Genomic DNA, 12,106 nt, shown 5'->3' with positions numbered 1-12,106 from the left:
GGCGCCGCCCCCCTCCGCTCCCTGGTTCGCCGGCGACCTCGCCGAAGAGCGATCACTCTTCCGCCAGGTGGCGCTGAGGCCGTCGGCACCAGGAGCAAAGTGGCAGCGCGGGACGGAGCCGGCTGGTCTCCATCCCGCACCAGGACGACCGCCGTCGGCTGCCCAGTGGGCTGTGGGGACAGGCGGCGCTGGAGAGACAGCTCACCGGCTAGCACCCCGGGGCCGCAGTTAGCTCGGCGTCGGGGCCTTCGTCTGCAGGCGGGTCACCCAGTAGCCCAGCGGAGCGCCCTGGGGCAGAGGCAGCTGCGCTGAGCCACTGAAGACAGTGGCAGTGTGCGTGGTCGTCCCGGTCCTGCACAGCTAGCCACAGCACAGCCGGCCCCGGCGCGGCGGACAGCCGCCCGTCCAGCACGTTCAGCTCCAGCTGCAACTTGGCCCGTTCCTCGCGGTCAGAGCATCGCGGTGCGCGCCGCTCCCCCGCGGTGGGGTCCCCCGAGACTTAGCGGGATGCGGCGCCCCGGGCGCGCGGCCCACTTCTGCCTCCAGCAGCCGGTAGGTGACCTGGCCGTGGCGGCCCAGGTCCGGGTCCCGCGCGGCCACCGTGGCCAGGTAGGCGCCGGGCGGGTTGTTCTCACGCACCGACACCTCGTAGACTGGCCGCGTGAAGAGCGGCGCGTTGTCGTTCTCGTCGCTCACGCGCACGGTGTAGGGCCGCACGGTGCGTAGCGGGGGCGCGCCGCGGTCCTCGGCCACCAGCGTCAGGTTGTACTCGGCGATGCGCTCGCGGTCCAGCGACGCCGCGGTCACCACCAGGTAGCTGCCCGCGTAGGCCGGCTGCAGCCGGAAGTGCTCGTGCCCGTAGAGGGCGCAGCGCACCTGCCCGTTGGCGCCCGAGTCCCTGTCCGAGGTGCTGACCAGCGCCACCAGGCTCTCGCGCGCCGCCCCCTCTGGCACCAGGGAGACGGCGCCCGCCTCCGGCGTCCCGGGCCCGGTGGGCGAGGTCGCGTCCGCACCCCCGAGAGCGGCGGCGGCGGCGGCGGCGGCCGCGGCGAAGGGAGAGGCGGCAGGTGCGCCCGGGGCGGCCAGCGGGGTGATGGTGATGTCCGGAGCGTTGTCGTTGACGTCGCGGATGCGCACGATGACCTTGCAGGTGGAGGCCCGGGGCCCGGGGCCGCGGTCCTGGGCGCGCACGTCCAGCTCGTAGGTGTCCTGGCGCTCGTAGTCCACGGGTCCCGCCAGGGTGAGGCGGCCGGAGCGCGGGTCCAGGCGGAAGAGGCGGCGCGCCTCGGGCGGGGTGCGGGCCCCGAAGGCGAACACCACGTCGCCGTTGGGGCCCTCGTCGGGGTCCGCCGCGTCCAGGTCGAGCAGCAGCGAGCCCACGGGCGCGTCCTCCGCCAGCTCCACTTCGGCCACGGCGCCCTGCGGGAAGGCCGGGCTGTGGTCGTTGGCGTCCAGCACCCGCACGCTGAGGGCGGCCGTGGCGGAGCGCGGCGGGCGGCCGCCGTCCTGGGCCACCAGCTCCAGGCTGTAGGCGGCCTGGCTCTCGCGGTCCAGCTCCTGCAGCAGCACCAGGTCCGCGCACTGGGCGCCGTCCGCGCGCGTCTGCAGTTCCACGCGGAAGGGGCTGTGAGGCTCGGCCAGGCGCACGCTCTGCAGTCCGTTGGCCCCCACGTCCTCGTCCACCGGCACCTCCAGGGGGATGCGCGTGCCCACGGCCGCGCCCTCCGACACCTCCACGGGGATCTGGGCCCGGGGGAAGCGCGGCGCGTGGTCGTTGATGTCCCTCACCTCCACCTCCACGTGCACCAGCCGGAACTGCTCCTGGGAGAAGCTGACCACGTCGAAGGCCAGCACGCACTGTGGCGCTTGGCCGCACAGCCGCTCGCGGTCCAGGCCCGCGTCCCCGACGGTCAGCTGCCCGTCGCCCTCGCGCACCCGGAGCAGCGAGCTGTTGAACTGCTTCATCAGGCGGAAGCTGGCGTCTCCGGACACTTTCATAGGCAGGTCCTCGGCCAGGGTCCCGATGACCGTGCCGGGGGCGTCCTCCTCGAAGGTGCTGTATCGCACTGTCTTGCTCTGGGCCACCGAGAGCACCCAGCAGAGGCTGAAGAGCTGTAAAGGGAAAACTGTCACGGTACCTGGGGCTGGGAACTAACAGGACACAGCCAGAAGGCTGATATGGGTGCGATGGGCTTCCTCCTCATAGGTGCGGAATTTGACAGTTTTGATGCAAGACTCGGACACCAGCTGCAGCCGCAGAACTAGCAAGAATTCCAGTCTGGTCCAGCATAAAGTGTCAGCGGAAAACCTGAGCTTCCAGCAAGCCATCTTTGTTCCTCAAAGAGAAAAAAGCCAACAGGAGGTTCTGCACTGATACTTGCAGCCCCTCATGCCCTCCTGAGTAGGCAGTCAGGAGATACTTGCCCTCCTAAATATATCTAATCACTAAACCCTCTCTGCTGTGTAATCGCTTTTCTGTGCTCCAGGCCTAAGCTTGCTTCTTCTGAACCCGATCACAGAGGTTACACAGAGAGGAATGTGCAAATAAGCATCCATCCGAGCCAGTCTGCAGAGTCTCTGGGTTTTGGGTCATGTTGTTCCCCTAAAAGAGCTCACAGAAGATCCTGGGGAGCTGAACAGTGGCCAGAGCAGTGCAGGGGGTCATGAATATCCCCATAGAAGTTTGCACTAGAAGGATGCATCCCACTTGCTTTTTTCCACTGTGCTTGAATTCCACTTTGATGGTAGGAACAGGGAATTTGCAGCCTCTGTATCACTTCCTAAACACATTTACATATTCCTCAGACAGAGATACAATTACTCTTCTCTACCATTTTTAAACCAACGCTTATATGCATCTTTTGCCACCCACAGTTACCCATCTATGTTGGGGTATCATTTCCTGTATTGAAAGATTCTAGGGGAACAGCTTCTCCAGAGTCAGGCAGTGTCTAATCAGGGAAGAACTGTTTTCCAAAGTAATCATTTCTAAATAGCTTTTCCGTAGCAAAGAAACCATTAATGATGAAATTCCAGCCCCTTCATCTCCTAAAAGGAGTCAGTAATTACTTGTATGTGAAGAATCGGTGTCAGTCAGGGAGGTTTGTCAACCACAAACCACTACAAGGGATAGTTAAGGGTAGGAAAAAGATTTAGGGAAATATACTGCAGTCAGTCTTGTTAGAATATTGCTATAGACCAATTATTTTTTAAAAGCTCTTGGCTGAAGAAAGCCATGGGTGGCCTGATAGGCTGAAGGCTAAAAAAAACATTAAACCATCTGTCTAAAGCACGATAAATACTCTTGTGTTAAGTTCTCTTTGTGTGAAATGTTCTAAATGCTAAAAGGTCCACATGTTAATGATGACATTGTTCCTCATGCCATGGAGTCATCATCAGTGCAGCATTCTTTAACCAGTCATCTTGAATAAAATCAGTGAACAGACTGAGTTATTAATATGCCCTGGCTATTCTTGGCTTCTCCATGATCTGTAATATTATTGATTCCTGCAGGGACATGTCAGTAAACGACTTTTTTTTTTTTCTTTCACTCTTAGGAGGGAGTTGCATCTATTTTAGCACCAGCATCTTTGAATCCAGTTCTGAAACTGAGCCACCTTTGATGAGATAATTAATTTGCAGGGGTTTTAATTTAGTGGAGCATTTAGCAAAATGAGTCTAATTATAAGTACCGATAACCCAATGTTGGAGAAGTCTGCAGTAGGAAGCATAAATTGATTTGGGTTGGGTTCTCTGAGATCCTAAAAGGAGAAAGTGCTTCATTTTGTTTACTTTAGGTTTGTTATTTTGTCTGATGAGGCATCAGTCTAAGGGAGACAACAACTCTACTTAACAGTTTAGCTGAACCAGATTCCTTTTAAGCCTGTACAGCATAAAACAGCATTCTTCCTTGGAAGTGGGTATCCCTAAAAAGGACCTGGTTATTCAGCCTCTGGGTCTCAAGGAAAACAAGAGCATCTAACCCCACATCCAACTTCTTAATTCCTAGTTTCTCCTTAATCGAAGGATGAAAACGGACTCAGCCCATGTCTTTTAAAAGGCACATGCTTCCATACACATTAGCCAGGAGAGGGACCCATTTAACCATAGTCTGAGTCTCATTTCTTCCTCTTCTCCCTCCTCTCGAGCAATCCCTGCCAGGCTTGGCCTCTGCCAGTCTTCAGCATTACTATTGCTATTCATGACAAGCAAAACTGCTCAGCATACTGAAAATGAAGAATAGTCATGACTCTATCTACAGAACATCAAAAGATCCAGATAAAATATGAAAAAGGCAAGCAATCAAACACATTACCTCCACAATGCTAAACATCTGGACACTTATGTTTGGAAACATCTAGCTATGATGTTTAAATGCTTGATTGCATTTTTCCTCACTTTTCCTCCAGCTGTTTGGCAGCGAGTAGACCATCTACGATAAGGAATATGCTAGATGGTTAGTGATTCATTATTAACATTAGCATTGTTTCCCTAGTAAACAACCACCTTATTAAAACGCCGCTTTATGAATGAAGGACAGCTGGAGTTTCAGGAAAGAGACATTTTCTGAGGCAAAAATCAGTTCTGTGCCAGTAGAGTGACAAGCCGAATAATATAGAAACTGTATGATCTGTACCCCTAGGGATGTGTCATCGGGAAGCTGTGTTTACAGCCCTGAGCTGCTGGTGCTCTCATGTTCCATTCTGTTGGCTCTGTTAGATAAAAATCTGTCTCAATATTAAAAGCATTGTGGCAGAAATTTGGTTTATGCTGCTTGTTTTCCCATTTGCCAGCATATTGCCAAACTATAAGTCCATTAAATGTAGTTTTGATCTCTGTTGGCATCCAACATAAAGCAAAACAAACAAGGGGAGCAGAGGACTACCACCACCACAAGAAGACCAAACTGTGAATAAAGCAGCAATTTGGTCTTCTTGCTCAGTTTGGCTTTAAAAGGTGGCAGGCTTTTGGTAAATTCCCTACAGTTTACTTTTGTTTCTAAAACAAAAGTACCAAATATACTAGCATTTGCCTCAAAATGCCAGGAAACCAGATCTATAAAACAGCATTTGCATTCTATTCTAATCATTTCCAGAAAGGTTTTTTGTTTTGTTTTTTTTTTGTTTGTTTTGTTTTGCTGAGCACTTAACCCCAGTGTGTCCCTTTATACATTAAAGCACACTGTACATAAACTAATTTTCATCATAAACACGGCGAAAAAATTGGTCCCCTAATTCAGAATAGTGTCTGTGCCTTTGCATATTTCCTCTTTCCTATTACATGAAACTAATAACATAGGTTGTGGGGGCGAGGGAGGAAATGAAACTTCAGGAAAGTCCCTAATGTGCAAATTTCCGTAGACCATGGTGTCCATGCATCCGAGTAAGCATCAACTTTCACAGGACCTTGAACTAATGTCCTGTCTTGACCCGGAAACACTTTTTCTGCCACTTAGAACAAATTCATTCTATGTGATATACTGAGACCCATTTTCATTTCTCAACTGAACAAACATCCTATAGATGAATGAGCAAAATATTATCAAGTGCAATGTTGCTGTCTTCAAGGAGTTAAGTTCCAGAAATTGAAGCTAGTAAGACTGTTTGAAAGAAAACAAATCAACCTAACAGCCTTTTTTTCTTCTTAAAAATCATACCTTAAAAAAAAACTAAAATTAATCTTCAGCCGTATGAGCCCCCAAAATGGAGAAATTGTTTTAAGTTATCACATAAGAAGCACTATTATCTCATTCCTGTTACTCCATTGTATAATCAATGTATTATTATGCCTTGACTGTGCAGTCGTTTATAAGAAAAGTTATCAGCAAATTGCTGGTCCTTTTTGTCAAATGATTTCAGGAGAAATAATTCAACCCTGAAATCAGCCAAAATACTGTCTACAAGCACTGTGTAGGAACAAATGATATTTTATCAACTATTTAAGTGCTTTAACCTAGGAAAAAATCAGAGGGAACTGTGATAGAGTATCAACACTAATCACAAATTCCCCTTAACATAAAACAAAGATTTAAATGATATAATCTTTACCTAGAAAAGTTTCCCATAGGATCATTATGTTAATAAAGATTATCATCAAAACCATATAATCTTAAGATACTATATGAAATTAGTCTTTAAACTGCTGATTTTATTAGTCTAGCTGTATGAAGGACATTAGATCAATAAATAATGAAAAATATCTTACCTTTTTTGTTTCAGGGATGCCTCAAACCCCAAGTGAGCCAGTGAAATTGACTTTGGTACTTGACTTCATCATTGGCTCAAGGTTAGACTTTGCATTCTTGCCACCCAATAGAGAGGATACCTGCTCCCCCCACCAGAGATTATAGCAAAGCAAGAGAAGAATAAAAGAATAAAGATTGAGAAGCAGGGGAGCCTGGGTGGCTTGGTGGTTGAGCGTCTGCCTTTGGCTCAGGTCGTGATCCTGGGGTCTTGTGATCAAGTCCTTCATCAGGCTCCCTGTGGAGAGCCTACCTCTCCCTCTGCCTATGTCTCTGCCTCTTTCTGTGTGTCTCTAATGAATAAATAAATAGAATCTTTTTTAAAAAATTGAGAAACAACTTTTTATCTTTGCCTTATTTTATCTTCATCTCTCTTTTTAGCTTATCCTCTCTATTCCTACTCTACACAGAAGCTCATGTCCCCCAGTAGTCAGAGCACTTTCAGGGCCTTTATCAACAAATATTTGATCAACTATTGGTGATACATTAAAGCTTACAGCCCTGTAGAAGAAAATACTTGAAAGGTAAGAAAAATAAATAAATAAAACCATCAATGTTCAGAGAAGGTCACAAGTGCTAAATGACATGGAGAAAGTTACATCAAGTGTAAAGAAGAAGTGATCTCCAACTTTCCAGGTGAAATCACAGGCAGCCAGAACTGCCAAGGACAAATAAAACCTGGGAATCATGTGAACAAGTTGTGAAGAAGGACAGGCAGAGGCCCAGAGCCTTTTACTAATAGACTAGTTGGTTAGAGTAGGTGATTTGAGGACACTAAGGGATGAGTTTGAATGGGTGATGTAGTTGAAAACCTTGATTCTAAGCTAAAGAGTTCAGATCATTTTTTGAAGGGGTAGAAATTCTTATTTTTATTAAATCTCAACTCTTGAATACATATGGAAGTATAACATAGAGTGTCATATTAGTTTTAGGTATACAATGTAATGATTCAATAATTCTATATATTACTCAGTGCTCATCATGGTTAGTGAACTTTTAATATCCTTTATCTATTTTACCCATCCTCCCACCAAATTCCCTTCTGGTAACTACCAATTTGTTCTCTGTATTTAAGAGTCTAGTTTCCTTCCTTCCTTCCTTCCTTCCTTCCTTCCTTCCTTCCTTCCTTCCTTTCTTTCTTTTTTCTTTCTTTATTCTTTCTTTGTTCATTTGCTTTGTTTCTTAAATTCCCCACATGAGTGAAATCATATGGTATTTGTCTTTCTCTGACTGGCATTTCACTTAGCCTTATACCCCCAGGTCCATCTATGTTGTTGCAAATGGCAAGATCTCGTCTTTTTCTATGGCTGAGTAATACTCCATTGTATATATATACCACTTCTTTATCCATTCATCTATCAATGGATATTTGGGTTGCTTCCATATCTTGGCTATTGGATTAAATGCTGCAATAAATATGAGGATGCATATATCTTTTCAAATTAGCGTTTTCATTTTCTTTTGTAAATACTTAGTAGTGGAATTACTGTATCATATGGTGATTCTATTTTTAATTTTTTTAAGGATTTTATTCATGAGAGATGTGGAGAGATAGGCAGAGACAGAGGCGGAGGGAGACACAGGCTCCCCATAGGGAGTCTGATTTGGAACTTGATCTCAGGACCCCAGAATAATGACCCAAGCCAAAGGCTGATGGCTCAACCACTGAGCCACCCAGGTGCCCCTATTTTTTATTTTCTGAGGAAACTCCATACTGTTTTCCACAGTGGCTGCACCAATTTACATTCCCATCCAATAGTGCACAAGGGTTCCTTTTTCTCCACATCTTCACCAACACTTGTTGTTTCCTGTGTTTTCTATTTTAGCCATTCTGACAGTCATGAGATGACATCTCACTGTGGTTTTGATTTGCATTTCCCTGATGATCAGTGATGTCAAGCATCTTTTCATACATCTATTGACCATTTGTATGCCTTCTTTAGAAAATCTCTACTCAGGTTCTCTGCCCATTTTTAATCAGATTATTTGGGAGTTTGGTGGGTTCTTTATATATTTTGGATAATTCACTTGAAAATATTTTCCCCATTCAGTGAGTTGCTTTGTTATTTTGTTAATTATATGCAAAACCTTTTTATTTTGGTATAGTTCCACTAGTCTAATTTTGCTTTTGTTTTCTTTGCCTGAGGAGACATGAGAGTTTAAACACTTTTAAGGCAGCAGTGAGAAAGCATTGAGGTTTGTGGAGCAAGGAGTTGGTGATGTATATTCCATTGTGATAAATAAGGTAGTCAATTGCCTTCCCTCAACATTGGTAAAATCCTCAAAATGGATTGTGTTTTAATTGAAGATTTAAACCATGATCCCACACAATGACTTACTTATCATAAATGTATGCCAAATAAATGATTGAGGCAGTGTGGTATATAACTCCTGCCCACCTCAAAATCCACCTGTAGCAGAATGAATTAAAGAAAGACTGGAAGCAAAGGAGAAGCCCAGTTACAGGGCCCCTGCAATCCAAGTACAAGATTTAAAGGCCTGAGCAATGAGTTGGAAGTATAGGGTGAAAACCTGAAGAACGTTGCAAAGGAAGTGGTAAGACTTCATGACAGATAAGCTCTAAGGGATGGAGAAGATATATAAAATAAATGATTCTAAAGTTATTGGATGGCTAAAAGAATGATCACACTTTCCCAGTGTCCCCAAATACAAAAGTACAATGCTCCCAATAGGATTTCCCCAAGTCTCCTGCTACCTGCCAGCTGAATGGACCAAACACAGAAAATTTTATCTCTACAGATCTCAATGTCATTAGGGAATAATGCCTACCTTGAGGGGTTTCTTTGAGATTTAAGTGAGAAAATGTGGGGAGAGCAAAAAAACCCAATGCCTACCACTTTGTGGATATTAAAAGACAACTGTGTCCTTTGTAATATGCCTTTGCCTATAATGTTGTGATTTATTTGTTCAAAGGCATACTTCCTACCTCCATTATGAGCCCTTCCAGGTATTAACCATATCTTTATCAAATGTATATCCCTGTTTCCAGTACATTGCTTACTATATGAAAGGAGCTCATTTGTATTTGTGGAATATTTTGAGGGTCTCACCACTATATGCCACTTCTGCATAATCTGAATTCTAAACTAGAAAACTTACTAAAGCTTAGTATATGGAACTCGTATATTATGTGAGACTTCTGCAATAAGAGACTCATTGAGTAATACGCAGGACAGGGTGCTGCCACGTAGAACAAAACTGGTTTCTTGAGTCCATTTCAAAACTGACATATCAGGACATATAAGTTATTTGTTGTTTCTTCCTGCTCAGTAGCCAATTCTCCTTTTTGAAATCACCTCTTTACCGAATCTGATCCATGTGAGAAAGTTTATGATAGATGCTCCAAACCTTGGTGCTAGGATGGCCACATGACCCAGGTTTAGCCAAACTAAAACAGTCCATCATCCCAGTGATTGCTTCAGGTAAGTACACTTTTCCCAACTCTGGCCAACCAGGGGCCATTGGGCATCAGGTCCCAGGATTATTTCTGTAATTACTTAGAAAGTGATATTTCTTTTTTCCATTAGAGTTGCTGAGCTAAAAAGATGTGAGCTGGGATATGAACCACCAGGTTGGGAGTGCTTGCCTGAATATAAAGCCAACATTTTTCAAAGAAAGGCTGTGATGACACTGAGCACTTAGATGCAACCTTGCCTGATCTCCAACTAAACTTTTCATTTAAATATAACAGCAAATGCTCCTTTTTATGTTCAAGATGATTAACAGTTGGATTTCTGTTACTTGTTCCATCAACAATTGTAACAAATTCCAAAATTGAGAAAGGAACTGTTAGCAACAAACTCTAAAAGTGTAATCAGCTGAAGTCCATGGAGACCTACCATATTAAGAGGTTAACCTACGTTCTTGTTATGTAGTTGCATAAGCACTGGTAAACTATTACTCATATTTTGCCATTCAGATCGTGTGTCTATTAAAGTTAGAGAATAGGATGTTGGGATTGGAAGGGCTTGGCTACATTTATAAGAAGAGGATTGTCTCCAACTAAACAGAGTCCCTCTTAGAGCAGAAACAGAAGAAATTATGTCACTAGATGGTCCTTTTCTGAGGCCAGTAATCTTTTTATTTTTATTTATTTTTTTTTTTTATTTATGATAGTCACACAGAGAGAGAGAGAGAGAGAGAGAGGCAGAGACATAGGCAGAGGGAGAAGCGGGCTCCATGCACCGGGAGCCCGATGTGGGATTCGATCCCGGGTCTCCAGGATCGCGCCCTGGGCCAAAGGCAGGCGCCAAACCGCTGCGCCACCCAGGGATCCCTGAGGCCAGTAATCTAAGAGGGCTGGAAGTTGGCAATCTTAGCAAGTATTGAGGATAGAGAAAACAAAATTGTCTCCACCAAACTAAAGTTAATGCAAAAAAGAAAATAAAATTTAAAAACCACAGGCAAAAGGTAATGAGGAAGATAATACTGAGATCTCACAGAGCCTTGAGCCCTCCTATACCTCCCAAACTCCCTCTAAGTCTAACTCCCTCAAACTCCCTCAAAGAATATCCAAGTAAAGAAAAATGACATTCTCCCCACAACAAAAAGCTATTTGGAGTATGCAACCTGGGAGCCCAGGGGCATTAACTAGCCATGACTCCCAACCTAAGAAATTGTCCTGAATGGCTTTGGTGAGGCCCAAGTGGAAGTCATTTAAGCTGAGGGTGAAGGGCATAAACAGAGCATCTAGAGCTGTTGCCAGGAGATGGAGATGCCTAGACAGTGAGTAATTTTGAGCACTGTTTCCAGCTTTGATTATGGAGTTGATCAGATGCAAATAAACACCAAACCCTTGCCCAGCAAACAAAGGACTGAAATTCCTGAACTCTTAATACAAAAAATGACTTTAGACCTTTGAAAAGCCCCTGAAATATATTCCGCATGCCCAGCTCAGATATGGTCACAAAGGACAAAGATTAAGAAAGATCCTCCCTAAAAAAAAAAGAAAAGAAAGAAAAAGAAAAAGAAAGAAAGATCCTCCCTGTGACCGAAATCTGGGGAGGCCATCCTGGCAGATCTAAGAACCCACACCTCAGTGGAGGAAGGGAGTCTTTGCACCTTCTGGCCAACAGGATATGCTTATGTGATATGGGCAATGACCACTGTGTATGGTTTCCCCTTTTCCAGATGGGGTTTTTAATTACAATTCTTCATCATTTAGATGTGTCGGGGGATGTCAAGGGTATCAGATGGTTGTCAGACCATGAGCAGTTATACTCAGCCCTAACTGGGAGAAACGCAAATCTTTCCAAGATCCTATATCAGTCTTTAAGCTTCCCTAAGGGAACTGATTAAGTCACCAACGGGTGGGAACAAAGAACATCCTAGTTAACAGGGCCCAACATGCAGGAACAGAAAGTTTGATTTATTTATCTTTCCCCTTTTCCCTCCTGCTCACCCACCCTGATAAACGCAGCCATCCCGATATGAAACGTCCAGCTGCACCTATCCCTCCCCTGTCCTTTGTCTCTCAGCGAACTACTGGATGTCTTTGTTGACTCATTTTGTCTCTGTAACATTGCTGTCAGCCTGTGGCTGAAGATTCCATCAGTTGACTCACCCCCTACCCCTCCAAAATCTTCCTCCCTTCTTTTCATCCAAGGCAGACAAGGCCCCCCCTCATTCCTGAGAATTCTCCTCTTATCTGTTTCTCTTGTTCCTGGCTGCTTTATCTATTTCCCTTATTCGGGACAGCTGACAGCTTTACAAAATAGCTTCTGTCTCTCCCGGAAACCTCATCAAAGGAGCCTGGGGGAAGGGATTTGAGTGAGGTCCCTTGCAGACTGAGAGCAGAGAGCCCTACCAATGCAAAATACAGTGGGACAATACTTCATCTGCTTG

The 12,106-nt window shown here is 45.7% G+C and overlaps 1 protein-coding gene across 1 annotated transcript; it reads right to left on the bottom strand.

Annotated features, from left to right (window-relative positions):
• Positions 1 to 399: 399 nt before the first annotated feature.
• Positions 400 to 11,685, bottom strand: LOC112678716 (protocadherin-8-like). The gene is made up of 2 exons (XM_025478085.3): positions 11,668 to 11,685; positions 400 to 2,151 (listed from the first exon to the last, which is right to left on the bottom strand). Exons 1-2 carry the CDS (start codon positions 11,683 to 11,685, stop codon positions 415 to 417), a joined length of 1,755 nt encoding a protein of 584 aa, XP_025333870.3. The 3' UTR covers positions 400 to 414.
• Between the last annotated feature and the right edge of the window lie 421 nt (positions 11,686 to 12,106).

The sequence above is a fragment of the Canis lupus genome, chromosome 22, assembly GCF_003254725.2.
Source record: "Canis lupus dingo isolate Sandy chromosome 22, ASM325472v2, whole genome shotgun sequence".
Taxonomy (NCBI): Eukaryota; Metazoa; Chordata; class Mammalia; order Carnivora; family Canidae; genus Canis; species Canis lupus.
Note: the sequence above shows the minus strand (reverse complement) of the source record. Positions and strands in the feature narration are given on the sequence as shown.